Source organism: Micromesistius poutassou, assembly GCF_964030765.1.
Source record: "Micromesistius poutassou genome assembly, contig: SCAFFOLD_1214, whole genome shotgun sequence".
In the NCBI taxonomy this organism is placed as follows: Eukaryota; Metazoa; Chordata; class Actinopteri; order Gadiformes; family Gadidae; genus Micromesistius; species Micromesistius poutassou.
In genome coordinates, this window is record NW_028179034.1 from 1 (window position 1) to 14,567 (window position 14,567).

Consider the following 14,567-nt stretch of genomic DNA (forward strand, 5'->3'; position numbering starts at 1 on the left):
TAGGTTAGGGTTAGGTTAGGGTTAGGTTAGGGTTAGGTCAGAGTTAGGGTTAGGTTAGGGTTAGGTCAGGGTTAGGTTTAGGGTTAGGTCAGGGTTAGGTTAGGGTTAGGTTAGGGTTAGGTTAGGGTTAGGGTTAGGGTTAGGGTTAGTAGATTTGATTAAAGTGACGATGAGGAGCAGTGCAGGGTGAAGGTCACGCGGCGGGTGCAGGGTGAAGGTCACGCGGCGGGTGCAGGGTGAAGGTCATGCAGCGGGTGCAGGGTGAAGGTCACGCGGCGGGTGTGTGTCCGGGTTGTGTCCAGGTGTCGGCCCCAGAGGACTGGACCTGGGAGGGGCCGTTCTCCGCCCACCGCCAGCACCACGCCGACGGGAACCAGCAGATGCTGCTGCAGGCCGGCCTCCACTACCACCTCCCCAACGCCACGGACGCCCTCAGCAGATACAAACACACGCTGTACATCACACAGGTAGGAGGAGGTGGAGGTGGTGGTGGAGGTGGTGGGTGGAGGTGGTGGAGTGGGTGGTGGTGGTGGTGACGGTGATGGTGGAGTGGGTGGTGGTGGAGGTGGTGGAGTGGGTGGAGGTGGGTCGTGGTGGAGGTGGTGGTGGTGGTGGAGGTGGTGGAGTGGGTGGAGGAGGTGGTGGAGGTGGAGGTGGTGGTGGAGTGGGTGGTGGTGGTGGTAGTAGTGATGGTGGAGGTGGTGGAGGTGGTGGTGGGTCGTGGTGGAGTGGGTGGTGGAGGTGGTGGAGGTGGTGGTGGTGGTGGAGGTGGTGGTGTGGGAGGTGGTGGAGGTGGTGGAGTGGGAGGAGGAGGTGGTGGTGGAGGTGTGGGTGGTGCTAAGCTCACCCGTCTGAGCCCCTCCTCCTCCTCCAGGTGATGCAGGCCCAGTGTGTGAAGGCCCAGACGGAGTTCTACAGGCGGAGTCGCAGCGAGGTGGTCGGGGGCGAAGGTCACACCATGGGCGCCCTGTACTGGCAGCTCAACGACATCTGGCAGGCCCCCTCCTGGTCCTCCATCGGTACGTCTCCCTCCCTCCCTCCCTCCCTCCCTCCCCCAATGATCTCCCCCCCCCCCCCCCGGGGGGTGGAGATGCTCCGGTCCACTTTGAGTTGATGACGCTGCACCACTGCGCCTTGGGAAGCATTAGCTTTAGCATTGGATTTAGCATTAGCTTTAGCATTGGATTTAGCATTAGCTTTAGCATTGGATTTAGCATTGGCTTTAGCATTGGATTTAGAATTAGCTTTAGCATTGGATTTAGCATTAGCTTTAGCATTAGCTTTAGCATTGGATTTAGCATTGGCTTTAGCATTGGATTTAGAATTAGCTTTAGCATTGGATTTAGCATTAGCTTTAGCATTGGATTTAGCATTGGCTTTAGCATTGGATTTAGCATTGGATTTAGAATTAGCTTTAGCATTGGATTTAGCATTAGCTTTAGCATTGGATTTAGCTTTAGCATTGTTTTTAGCATTGGATTAGCATTGTCTTTAGCATTGGATTTAGCATTAGCTTTAGCATTGGATTTAGCATTGGCTTTAGCATTGGATTTAGCTTTAGCATTGGATTTAGCATTGGCTTTAGCTAATGCTAAAGCCCAGTGTTTGTTCCTCCCTCAGAGTTCGGGGGGAAGTGGAAGATGCTCCACTACTTCGCCCAGTCGTTCTTCGCGCCCGTTCTGCCCGTGGGCTTTGAGGACGGCGTTTCCATGGTGATCTACGCCGTGTCTGACCTGAGTGTTGACCTCAACCTCACAGTCCAGGTGTGGCCCGTTGATAGCAGAACCATCTTGTTTCCCCGCGAGGACTAGTGAGTGAACGTGGACTAGTAGTAGTAATGGTGCCTTCTATTTGTCCACCCGACTCGATCTGCGAGTCGGATTTCCGAGTTACGAACCGGAAGTTGCAAATAGAACGCCCCCCGATGTCGGAAAAACGACTCGTCAACTCGTCTGAACTCAGAGGACCCCAAGTTCAGTAACAAAGATGGCTACTCCGAGCATCACATGTAGTAAACATTGTGGTTTTCTACTATTTTAAGCACTTGTGTTTTTGTTGTAACCAAATGAAGAAGTCGTACACATGTACGATGCACTGTATACTGTTACCTATAGGCATGTCGTTACAGTCTTATTATGTGTTAAATACCGCCTATTTTGTAGCTTGTGCCGCTGAAATTGGCCAGAGACGCTCCATGTTGCTATGACAACAATGCAGATTCTTGAGCAGAAAGCAGAGCTCCGACTCTCAGTCTTGTTGTGTGTGCGCCAAATAGAACGAAAAACCCGGAGGTCACTCGTTTTACGAGACGGATGTGACGTCACACCCGAGCTGCAAGTCGCGATTACGAGACATAAGCCGTTTCTCAATACCAAGTACGCGGACTACGTACTCGCGGACTTGGAAGTACGTACTTGGCAAGTCCGGACTTTCAAGTACAGACTTCCGAGAACGCGAGTACGCACCTGCAATTGGAACAGCAGCGGACTCGATGATGCATTCTGGGATATTTAACGGTCCTAAGTCCACACGAGTCACCTCCAATGCATCCTCGGTAGAACGGCCTCATCGAGAACGCATCGAGAACACTTCCGGGTTTTACGACAGTACTCGCGTTCTCGCGTACTTGGAATTGGAACAGTGCTTGGGCTACCACTGATGACGTTTATCGAGAACGCAAGTACACGAGAACACACGAGAACACGAATTGAGAAACGGCTAAATAGAAGGCACCATAAGCACTAGTACTACGACCACCGTGAGAAGGGACTGCTGGTCGTCAAAGTGGGACAAGAAAGAGATACAGTACAAGTATTTACTCTGGTGTACTCTGGTAACTTTCAAGGTAAATCATGATTCAAACAGAGACGTTATTCAGTGTGGTGTAATATTAATCCTCACCTGTACTGAAGGGATGTGAACCCTCAGCCCTAACGCGTGTGTGGGGGGGGTCTGGTCCCGGGGGGGTCTGTTCCCGGGGGGGGGGTCCAGGTCTCCGTGTTGTCCTGGTCCCGGCTGGACCCCGTGTGCACGCTGAGCTCGCCGGCGGCCGTCGTGCGCGGCAACAGCGCGCGGCCCCTCCTGCGGCGGCCCGTGGACGCCCTGCTCCGGGGCTGCGGGGGCTGCACCCGGCGCTCCTGCCTGCTGGCCTTCCACCTGGAGGACCAGCGCGGGGCCCGCTGGGGCCCCGAGAACCACCACTTCCTCTGCTCGCCGCGAGACGCAGAGGGCATGGAGGCCCCCAACATCACTGTAAGACACTGGCCTTAAGGGCCCCTAACATCACTGTAAGACACTGGCCTTAAGGGCCCCTAACATCACTGTAAGACACTGGCCTTAAGGGCCCCTAACATCACTGTAAGACACTGGGCCTTAAGGGCCCCTAACATCACTGTAAGACACTGGCCTTAAGGGCCCCTAACATCACTAAGACACTGGCCTTAAGGGCCCCTAACCTCACTAAGACACTGGCCTTAAGGGCCCCTAACATCACTGTAAGATACTGGCTTTAAGGGCCCCCAACATCACTGTAAGACACTGGCCTTAAGGGCCCCTAACATCACTGTAAGACACTGGCCTTAAGGGCCCCTAACATCACTGTAAGACACTGGGCTTAAGGGCCCCTAACATCACTAAGACACTGGCCTTAAGGGCCCCTAACATCACTAAGACACTGGCCTTAAGGGCCCCTAACATCACTGTAAGACACTGGCCTTAAGGGCCCCTAACATCACTGTAAGACACTGGCCTTAAGGGCCCCTAACATCACTGTAAGACACTGGCCTTAAGGGCCCCTAACATCACTGTAAGACACTGGCCTTAAGGGCCCCTAACATCACTAAGACACTGGCCTTAAGGGCCCCTAACATCACTAAGACACTGGCCTTAAGGGCCCCTAACATCACTAAGACACTGGCCTTAAGGGCCCCTAACATCACTGTAAGACACTGGCCTTAAGGGCCCCCTAACATCACTGTAAGACACTGGCCTTAAGGGCCCCTAACATCACTAAGACACTGGCCTTAAGGGCCCCTAACATCACTGTAAGACACTGGCCTTAAGGGCCCCTAACATCACTAAGACACTGGCCTTAAGGGCCCCTAACATCACTAAGACACTGGCCTTAAGGGCCCCTAACATCACTAAGACACTGGCCTTAAGGGCTCCCTAACATCACTGTAAGACACTGGCCTTAAGGGCCCCTAACATCACTAAGACACTGGCCTTAAGGGCCCCTAACATCACTGTAAGACACTGGCCTTAAGGGCCCCTAACATCACTAAGACACTGGCCTTAAGGGCCCCTAACATCACTGTAAGACACTGGCTTTAAGGGCCCCTAACATCACTAAGACACTGGCCTTAAGGGCCCCTAACATCACTGTAAGACACTGGCTTTAAGGGCCCCTAACATCACTAAGACACTGGCCTTAAGGGCCCCTAACATCACTGTAAGACACTGGCCTTAAGGGCCCCTAACATCACTGTAAGACACTGGCCTTAAGGGCCCCTAACATCACTGTAAGACACTGGCCTTAAGGGCCCCTAACATCACTGTAAGACACTGGCCTTAAGGGCCCCTAACATCACTAAGACACTGGCCTTAAGGGCCCCTAACATCACTAAGACACTGGCCTTAAGGGCCCCTAACATCACTGTAAGACACTGGCCTTAAGGGCCCCTAACATCACTGTAAGACACTGGCCTTAAGGGCCCCTAACATCACTGTAAGACACTGGCCTTAAGGGCCCCCTAACATCACTGTAAGACACTGGCCTTAAGGGCCCCTAACATCACTAAGACACTGGCCTTAAGGGCCCCTAACATCACTAAGACACTGGCCTTAAGGGCCCCTAACATCACTAAGACACTGGCCTTAAGGGCCCCCTAACATCACTGTAAGACACTGGCCTTAAGGGCCCCTAACATCACTAAGACACTGGCCTTAAGGGCCCCTAACATCACTAAGACACTGGCCTTAAGGGCCCCTAACATCACTGTAAGACACTGGCCTTAAGGGCCCCTAACATCACTGTAAGATACTGGCTTTAAGGGCCCCTAACATCACTAAGACACTGGCTTTAAGGGCCCCTAACATCACTAAGACACTGGCCTTAAGGGCCCCTAACATCACTGTAAGACACTGGCCTTAAGGGCCCCTAACATCACTAAGACACTGGCCTTAAGGGCCCCTAACATCACTAAGACACTGGCCTTAAGGGCCCCTAACATCACTAAGACACTGGCCTTAAGGGCCCCTAACCTAAAGATACTTCATCCAGACACACTCAGTAATAAGAAGTATTTGGTCTTGGCTAACCCTAACCCTGACCCTCACCCTCACCCTCACCCTCACCCTAACCCTAACCCTAACCCTCACCCTAACCCTCACCCTAACCATCACCCTAACCATAACCCTCACCCTAACCCTCACCCTAACCATAACCCTCACCCTCACCCTAACCATCACCTTCACCCTAACCCTTTTTATGTTTTTTTTTATGAAGCAAATTGCCCCAGATAATGATACTAGTAGTAGTACTACATCTCAATATATATTGATATTGGATCAATCCAACAGATACCCTAAGGAGGAACCCTAAAAGTGGTAAATGAGATCCAGCAGTCACAGGTCACTAGATGCTGACGTGAATGTAACTCTGTACACCATTACAGCATGAATCTATTGCTCTCGTTGAGGTTTTAAAACTTCAGATTTCCGAACGATGTGAGTGTGATAAAGAGTGAGATCCGGAGGCTGCCCTCGATAAATGAGGCGTCATAAACTCCCAGCTAGTCCTGAGCTTTGAGCTATGTCATGTCACTGTGCTTCATGTCACACACACACACACACACACACACACACACACACACACACACACACACACACACACACACACACACACACACACACATATTAAACGTCTCTTTTTTTTACAACAGGATGTCTAATAATAAAAGTCTGATAATGTCCGATAATGAATCATTTACATTTAGGGTAGCGTTTGGCAGACGTGTTAATCCACAGCGACTCACAATAAGTAAAAAAAAATCAGTCAGAAGAAAGAGAAACAACAATAAATCGCCGTCTGTTACAGTGAGGACGGTCATAGAACCAAGCGGCCAATCACAATGAAACCGTTTGAGCACAGAACCGGGCGGCGTGCAGCTCAGGAGGCGGAGCGGGGGTCGGCTGGTCACCGCAAGGTCGCTGGTTCGATCCCCGGCTCCTCCTCCTCCTCCTCCTAGCTGTGAGTGTGGAGGTGTCCCCTGAGCGAGACGCCCTCACCCTGACCGCTCCCTGACCCGCTGGCTGTCGCCCTGTGTGGCTGACACTCCGACGTCGGTGTGTGTGAACGTGTGCATGAATGAGTGAAGCCGTTTCTCAATTCGCGTTCTCGTGTGTACTCGTGTACTTGCGTTCTCGATAAACGTCATCAGTGGTGGCCCAAGTACTGTTCCAATTCCAAGTACGCGAGTACTGTCGTAAAACCTGGAAGTGTTCTCGATGCGTTCTCGATGAGGCCGTTCTACCGAGGACGCATCGGAGGTGACTCGTGTGGACTTGGGACCGTTAAATATCCCAGAATGCATCATCGAGTCCGCTGCTGTTCCAGTTGCAGAGTGCGTACTCGCGTTCTCGGAAGTCTGTACTTGAAAGTCCGGACTTGCCAAGTACGTACTTCCAAGTCCGCGAGTACGTAGTCCGCGTACTTGGTATTGAGAAACGGCATGAATGTGAGGCAGTGTTGTAAATATAATGCAGTCCATAATGTACCAGAACCCAAGGGCCCACGCTTCTGCTGTCCCCCCCCCCCCCAGGCGACGGTGCGTGGGGACGGGGGGGGGGAGGGCGCGTACACCGTCACCCTGCGCTCCTCCTCCGTGGCGGCGTTCGTGTGGCTGGACGCCGGCGACGTCCCCGGGCGCTTCGCCGCCAACGGCTTCCTGATGGCCTCCAGGAGCCGCGAGGTGGCCTTCGTCCCCTGGGGCCCCACCAGCGCGGAGGAGCTGGGCCGCGCCCTCACCGTCACCTCGCTGAGGGACGTCTACTGACGGAGGAGGAGGAGGGGGAGGAGGAGGAGGAGGAGGAGGAGGAGGCCTGAGGAGGAGGAGGAGGAGGAGGAGGAGGAGGAGGAGGAGGAGGAGGAGGAGGAGGCCCGAGGCTCCGGGGCTTTGGATGATGTCCGACCACCACCGCCAAACACACACGCACCCCATTCAGCCTGGACAAGATTTACCAGATTTTATGATTATTATTAATAATTAATAATGATTATTAAGAAGAACTGAATGTACTGAATGATTATTTATGAGTTTTGATTTCCTTTTGTAATCTACTGATTTGATGTTTGCCCGGAGGATGTTTTTTTTTTTTTTTAATTCTTAAATAATAAAAAGCAGGATTGACTCGCCGCTGTCTGTCCGACTGCATTATTCCTGTCCCACCGCACGGGGGCGCCAACCACCCGCGATAGCCGAGACACCTTTTATTTCTACTTTCTTTTTTTTTCTCTCTCTCTCTTGTTCCAGCTGTTCAAGAACAAGTGACTCTGCAGGGGGGGGGACGCGCTTCAGCAACAGCGGTGGGTAAAGACCACCCCGGCCGCGGACACTTCGATGGGGGGTCTCTGTGACCAGACCACGTTGCACGCCGCCGAGCGAGGAAAAAAAAAATCACTTCACAAAGAGCCCATTGAGGTGGGGGATGTGGGGTGGGGTGGGGGGGGGGGGGGGTAGTAACTGCGACAACATGGAGCTCTCCGGCCACCTCCACAGTCCTCACTCTTAGCACATCGGTGGGACCTTTGCACCGCTGCGGACGGACTCGCCTACCGCCCGTCCTACTTCATTACTATTCAGTGGGCATCAAGAGACGCGGCGCCGCCGGAGAGTTTGACTCCGTGGAAACTCCAATGATATATATACCTACAGGCTAACGGGCGGGTCGACGGTGGTGCGAATCTCCAATGAGCCCGAACTGACTTGAAACTACACGGACATGATGCTTTTCGATACGTAACCTTTACCAATCTTATTTATTTGTTTATTCGTGCTGAGACACGGCGAACCAACACACTGGACTCTGCCTTGAAGTCGACTCCTATCTCTCTGTCGACCATGGATCACTCTCAATGTCTGGTGGCGTTTGCGGTGCTTTTCGTGGCAACTATGTCGCGGAGTTTAGCGGCTCAGCGGCTGCAGCACAACGAGTCGCAGGTCTTCCTGGACCAGATCCTGCGCTTCTATGGAGAAAAGTCGAACATCACGCTGCCCGATTTTGAAGACCTGGTCACGTTGATGTCCGTCCGGTCCCCCGAGGAGCTGACGGAGGGGAATCCTCTGATCAATGAAAGCGTGAGTATGAGTACATGTTTGTTATTAAATCTCCTGTATAGTTTCGTTTATTTCTGTTAATACCTGCTCAGTAGGATATAATATAACATCAGTGTAGACTGAAAGACCCATGCATTGACAACAAAATACAATAAAAATATAAAAATATATCTTCAATTCAATCCAGTATCCACATGTGCTTGTCTCCGTGTCCAGTGTCCCTCCGTGGGGCAAATTCTGTCCCACTACGGCCTGAGCGCCGAGGTCCGTCTGACGACGGAACATCTGGAGCGGATCTGCCCCGCCGTGTTGACCCAGGTGCTGCTGCCCTCTTGCCCCTACGTGCTGCCCCCCACCGAGGTCCCCCTGCCGGTCGACTACTCGGGTGAGTGGGCGGCTGCGGTGTTGCTTCATCCCGGGTGTGTGTGTGAAAACACGCACCGCTGGACGCGGGAGGACACACACGTTGTGCGTTTCACAATAGGGAAAGAAAGTGAAGTGGTGCGCTCGATGCAACTCACACACTTACGGGTCGCATGATTCCCGGGTATCGAAGCCGCCATGCCCGGGCACCACCACGTCCACCACGGGTTTGTGTTTATCAGCCGGGGCCGTGTCCGCCCTGACCCCGGATCCCATTCGTAGTTTTATATCGAGCCGTAAAGAAACAAACACCACATTGACCCGTTGACCTGTTGTGCAGACAGACTCTGTTGGTCGACGTAACGCATCCATCCAGGGGACTCCCCCACGCAGCGCGCACCTGCGGCCGGTGACCCCAGAGGCCGCCCCGGGGCCCGGCAAACACGGAGGAATGATAAACACCGACAAAGGGGCATTTATTGTTCCGATAAAAGCATTCCTGAACCCTTTTTCATTCGTCATAACATTGCACATTTCAAGTAGGCGCGCTGCTCATTTTGCGGTTGTTGTCCTACCTTCACCTCCAACTTTAACAGACAAAGACAACCTATGCTATGATTTATTGACAGGTCTAGATTTAAATTAAATAGATGTAATATATTTAAATTGATTAAGTTAAATCTTTGGCTTTTTCAAAAGAACACTGTTTGTGAGAACACACTTTTTTTCCTGTCTCTCTTCGCTGTCTTGGCCACAATACCAAAAAACAAAGAATAGACTATAAAGAATTGTTAATATCCATACTAACAGTTGAAACCCTTTTCGACCGATTTCCCTGGTGTGTGTGTGTGTGTGTGTGTGTGTGTGTATGCACGTGCGTCTATGTGTGTGTGTGTGTGTGTGTGTGTGTGTGTGTGTGCGTTTGTCTCTGTGTGTGTGTGTGCATCTCTGTGTGTATGTGTGTGCGTGTCTATGTGTCTATGTCTCTGTGTGTGTGTGTGCGTGCGTCTGTGTGTGAGTGTGTGTGTGTGCGTGTGTCTACCTGTGTGTGTGTGTGTGTGTGTGTGTGTGTGCGTGCGTCTCTGTGTGTCTACCTGTGTGTGTGTGTGTGTGTGTGTGTGTGTGTGTGTGTGCGTGTGCGTCTCTGTGCGTCTACCTGTGCGTGTGTGCGTGTGTCTGTCTGTCTGTGTGTGTGTGTGTGCGTGTGTGTGTGTGTGTGTGTGCGTGTGTGTGTGTGTGTGTCTCTGTCTGTGTGTGTGTGTGTGTGTGTCTCTCTGTCTGTGTGTGTGTGTGTGTGTGTGTGTGCGTCTCTGTGCATCTACCTGTGTGTGTGTGTGTGTGTGTGTGTGTGTGTGTGTGCATCTACCTGTGCGCGTGCGTGTGTGTGTGTGTGTGTGCAGTGTGGGGCTACGGCTTCCTGGCCGTCACCATCATCAACCTGGCGTCTCTGTTCGGTCTGCTGCTCATCCCCTTCACCAAGAAGCCCTACTTCCCCAAGGTGCTCACCTACTTCATCGGCCTGGCCATCGGCACCCTGTACTCCAACGCCGTGCTACAGCTCATCCCCGAGGTGGGTGCCCCCCCCCCCCCCCCTGCACCCTGACCCCCACAGACCCCCCCCCCCCCTCACCCTAACACCCAGGCCCCCCCCTGTAGGGCCGGGGGTGGGTGCCCCCTCGCCCTGACCCAACCCCCTCCTCCATGACCTGTATCTGCAGTCGCTGAGGGGGAAGTCTTCTGCTGGGTGACTAGTAGTGGTGGCTCGTCCGCGAACGAATCAGTTCGAACGAACGCCTCTTTAAAACGAACGAACCGACCTGATTCGCCGCTCTCGTTCGTCGTCGTTCGTCTCGTTCGTTCGCCGAGACTCGACTCCCGGCTCCACCCACTAGTCGCTGAGTCGCGAGTCGCCGTTCGTTCGCTGACTGTGTTTAGCGGTGAAGACTCGAGGACTGAGACGTCACGAGAGTCAGAACAGTTGAGTTAAATTGAACTCTGTACGCAATTGGCTGCTTGCCGTCGCTTCCCTGTCGTCATTGTGTTAAACCAGCCAATAGCGCGCCACAGGGGGGGTGAAAAGCCAGCTTGGTGATTGGCTCCCGCAAAAGAGTATCGGAAGCAGACAGAAATGTGTTGCTCTTCTCCAGACCCTCCTGCAGGGCCAAGTCATGTGGTCACCGTCCACCATCACTCAAACACAAAGCTGTGTTAGTGCACGTAGATCCACGTGCACGTGTTTATAGTCATGTGGTCACCATATGTCACTCAAACACAAAGCTGTGTTAGCGCACGTAGGTCCACGTGCACGTGTAGCCAGAGCTGTGTGAGTGCACGTGTGTCACAGACTGTGGGAGCATTCAGAGGATTCCTGGCTTCAGCGTCGCCTCGTGCGCCCTACCTCCGTCAACGGACGCGTCTCCTTGACCTTGCACGCGGCGCCCCTCCAAGTGCATTGTGGGTCCGTCCTTCAAGTCGGCTCCGTAGCCTCGAGTCGAAAGTTGAGAAATGTTCAACTTTTTCTGGACGCAACGGTGCAGAACCGTAATCAGATCGCAGGTTATGCAAATACACCGAGTGTGTGCCGCTACTTGGACTCTGTCCAATGAAATGGTCGTTGTGATGCAACAACCCGCCGTCAAAAAGCCGGCCGGCAGCGGGGGGGTTTAAGAACGGATTTAATGGATTTAAGAGTCGGGCGATTGCTGTGGTACACGTCCAGGGACAACACTGTCCTTGCGACTACGGGATCCATTTAGCAACAACAACAACAACAACGAGCAGGAAGACGCAGGAAGAAGCAGACTTTATAACGCCTGGAGCAAGGAGAGAGCAAGTCTGAGAGTGTTGCCCCTGCTGCAGACTGAGTACACAAAGACTACCCCCCCCCCATACGTCAGACACGCCCCCGACCCTCCGTCGACAGACGGAGGGTCGTGTGAACGAGTGAAGGCAGCCAGGGCGGGACTATACAGATAGTGATACCACTCACACTCCAACTGGGTCATCATTGGTGGGGGATTTGAAGCCCCGCCCCCCTCGGTGACGCAATCACAGTTGGTCACAGTTGTGATTGGACGTGGACGTTTCACTCTTTCGGGGTCTTTTCACACAGTGAATTAGTGATTAGATCCCGAGACAAAGACAGAGATGTGTTTAATGTTTGAATATATTTAACCTGCCTTGTTTTTTTTAAATGCCTTTTCAATATTTGCGTAACTTGTGGAAATGAGCTAAAAATGGTAAATAAGATCCTCTTGTGTGTCATAAAAAAGGGTGCTATGTTCATGTGTTTGCATTGTAACCGCTGAGCTCTAAACTTAACTAAATAACAGGAATATCTATTTAAGCGTTGATTGTGGTTTGTATTCAATATGTGACCCGTGACCTTTGACCTTTGACCTTTGACCCGCCGTGGACCCCTCACACGCTGTCCTGTTCGACTCCCGCAGGCTCTGGGCTTCGACCCCAAGGTGGACAACTACGTGCTGAACGCCATCGGGATCTTCGGCGGGTTCTACCTCCTCTTCTTCACGGAGAAGGTCCTGAAGATGGCGCTGCGCATGGACCAAGAGGTGAGGGCCCCCCCCCCCCCCCCCCGAGGGCCCCCCCCCGAGGGCCCCCGAGGGCCATGGGGTCGTGTCCCGGGTTTGACCCGGACCCCGGGACGCGCGCGTCTGTTTATTCATTTATTGGGAGGAATCACAGCGGAGTTCGTGGGGTTGTAGCACGGGTTGTTGCAGTTTTCATTGGTTCGTCCTGTGGCCGCTGTGATTGGTCCACCTGGGCGGGGGGGGGGGTCATGTGATGCACTTTTACGAATCGTAATGAAGCACGTAGCGGTGATTTGTGTGATAAAACGTGATGAGACGCCAGCGGTCCAGCACATGATGGACTGCTGGTCCTGGCGCCCGGCCGCAGGGAAACAGGAAGATGACCGCTCGTAACTGGACTGATTACAAAATAAAAGTACATCAATCTTTATTATCTCTCTGCGGTCTGACAGAATGCTGCCGGTGAGGCGACGCTCGTTAAGGACATAAAAACATAATCTCCGCTCGCAAATAAAAACACACAATATCCGCTCAATCTCATTACGTTATCAAACACGAGTTTAACTTGAATCGAATGCACAGTAAAACACAGGGGCGTTCTGGGTAATTAAAGTACAACAAAGTGCGGGTCAATGGGTTTGGGACAGAGGAAGGATAAAGTACTAACCAGCTGAAAGGTCCCTACCTGCTCCTTAATGACCTGTCTCTGTACTGTCTAACCCCTACCTGCTCCTTAATGACCTGTCTCTGTACTGTCTAACCCCTACCTGCTCCTTAATGACCTGTCTCTGTACTGTCTAACCCCTACCCGCTCCTTAATGACCTGTCTCTGTACTGTCTAACCCCTACCTGCTCCTTAATGACCCGTCTCTGTACTGTCTAACCCCTAACTGCTCCTTAATGACCTGTCTCTGTACTGTCTAACCCCTACCTGCTCCTTAATGACCTGTCTCTGTACTGTCTAACCCCTACCTGCTCCTTAATGACCTGTCTCTGTACTGTCTAACCCCTACCTGCTCCTTAATGACCTGTCTCTGTACTGTCTAACCCCTACCTGCTCCTGAATGACCCGTCTCTGTACTGTCTAACCCCTACCTGCTCCTTAATGACCTGTCTCTGTACTGTCTAACCCCTACCTGCTCCTTAATGACCTGTCTCTGTACTGTCTAACCCCTACCTGCTCCTTAATGACCTGTCTCTGTACCGTCTCACCCCTTACCTGCTCCTGAATCTCATAGATCTCGGCTATGAGGGGAATCTGCTGATGTCAGCGTTAGTATCTATGGACCATGTGGACCATGATATGTAAACAGTTCACGGAAACCCCCTGACTCCATCACTGATTGGCTCCCGTTCTGCGGCCGTATCTCCAGCGTTCTGTCCTACGCAGTCGGAGGGCCATCAGATAACACGTGGCCCGATACAGAGGGCTAATGAACAGTAATTAACAGTAATTAACAGTAATTAACCGTAATAAACCCGGGCCGGGGCAGAGGCCAGGGGGGGGACGGCAGCGTACCGGGGTCAGACCAAAACGCTGGAGAACAGAGTTCTCCTCCATCCAGCGGGTTGCTGGTTTGATCCCCGGCTCCTCCTCCTCGTTAAGAGAGTCGTGGTAGAGTCGGTAGCGCTGAGGCGTCCCTGAGCGAGACGCCTGTCGCCCTGACTGCTGCTGACCCGCTGGCTGTCGCCCTGCGTGGCCGACTCCGCCCTCAGTGTGTGTGGATGAATGGGTGTGTTTAAGTTTGTGTATGAATGAATGTGTGTGGATTTGTGTGTGTATGAGTGTGTGTGTATATGAGTGTATGAGTGTGTGTGTGTGTGTGTACTGTATATGTGTCCATCGTTACCACCGTGATCATGTGACCGTCTCGATCATGTGACCATGGTGACCTCATGACCCCTGTCCCCCCCCCCCCCCCCCCTGCTGCAGCACGGCCACAGCCACCTGGTGGGGGCCCCGGCCCCGGTGGGGGCCCTGCCCAACGGGGAGCTGGAGGAGAAGAAGGACTGCGTGATCCTGACCAGCATCAGCACCGCGGCGCTGGAGAAGACAGCCCAGAGCCCCGACGGACGCCTGGACACGCCCCCCCCGCAGCAGGTCACCTAGACGCACAACGCACAACGCACAACACACACCTGGACACGCCCCCCCCGCAGCAGGTCACCTAGACGCACAACGCACGACTCACAACACACACCTGGACACGCCCCCCCCACAGCAGGTCACACAACGCACAACGCACAACACACAACGCACAGCGCACAACACACACCTGGACACGCCCTCACAGCAGGTCACACCCAGACGCACAAT

General features: G+C 53.1%; 2 protein-coding genes across 2 annotated transcripts; both read left to right on the top strand.

The window, feature by feature from the left end:
* The first annotated feature begins 206 nt into the window (after positions 1–206).
* LOC311373181 (beta-mannosidase-like) lies at positions 207–7,414 on the top strand. Its single transcript, XM_084490013.1, has 5 exons — positions 207–467; positions 875–1,019; positions 1,621–1,763; positions 2,992–3,252; positions 6,822–7,414. Exons 1-5 carry the CDS (start codon positions 246–248, stop codon positions 7,053–7,055), a joined length of 1,005 nt encoding a protein of 334 aa, XP_084346139.1. The 5' UTR covers positions 207–245; the 3' UTR covers positions 7,056–7,414.
* A 314-nt stretch (positions 7,415–7,728) lies between these two features.
* LOC311373182 (metal cation symporter ZIP8-like) lies at positions 7,729–14,360 on the top strand (the record flags this gene model as incomplete). The annotated part of the gene is made up of 5 exons (XM_084490014.1): positions 7,729–8,357; positions 8,553–8,721; positions 10,100–10,269; positions 12,149–12,271; positions 14,184–14,360. The coding sequence occupies exons 1-5, from the start codon at positions 8,121–8,123 to the stop codon at positions 14,358–14,360; spliced, it is 876 nt and encodes a 291-aa protein (XP_084346140.1). The 5' UTR covers positions 7,729–8,120.
* Between the last annotated feature and the right edge of the window lie 207 nt (positions 14,361–14,567).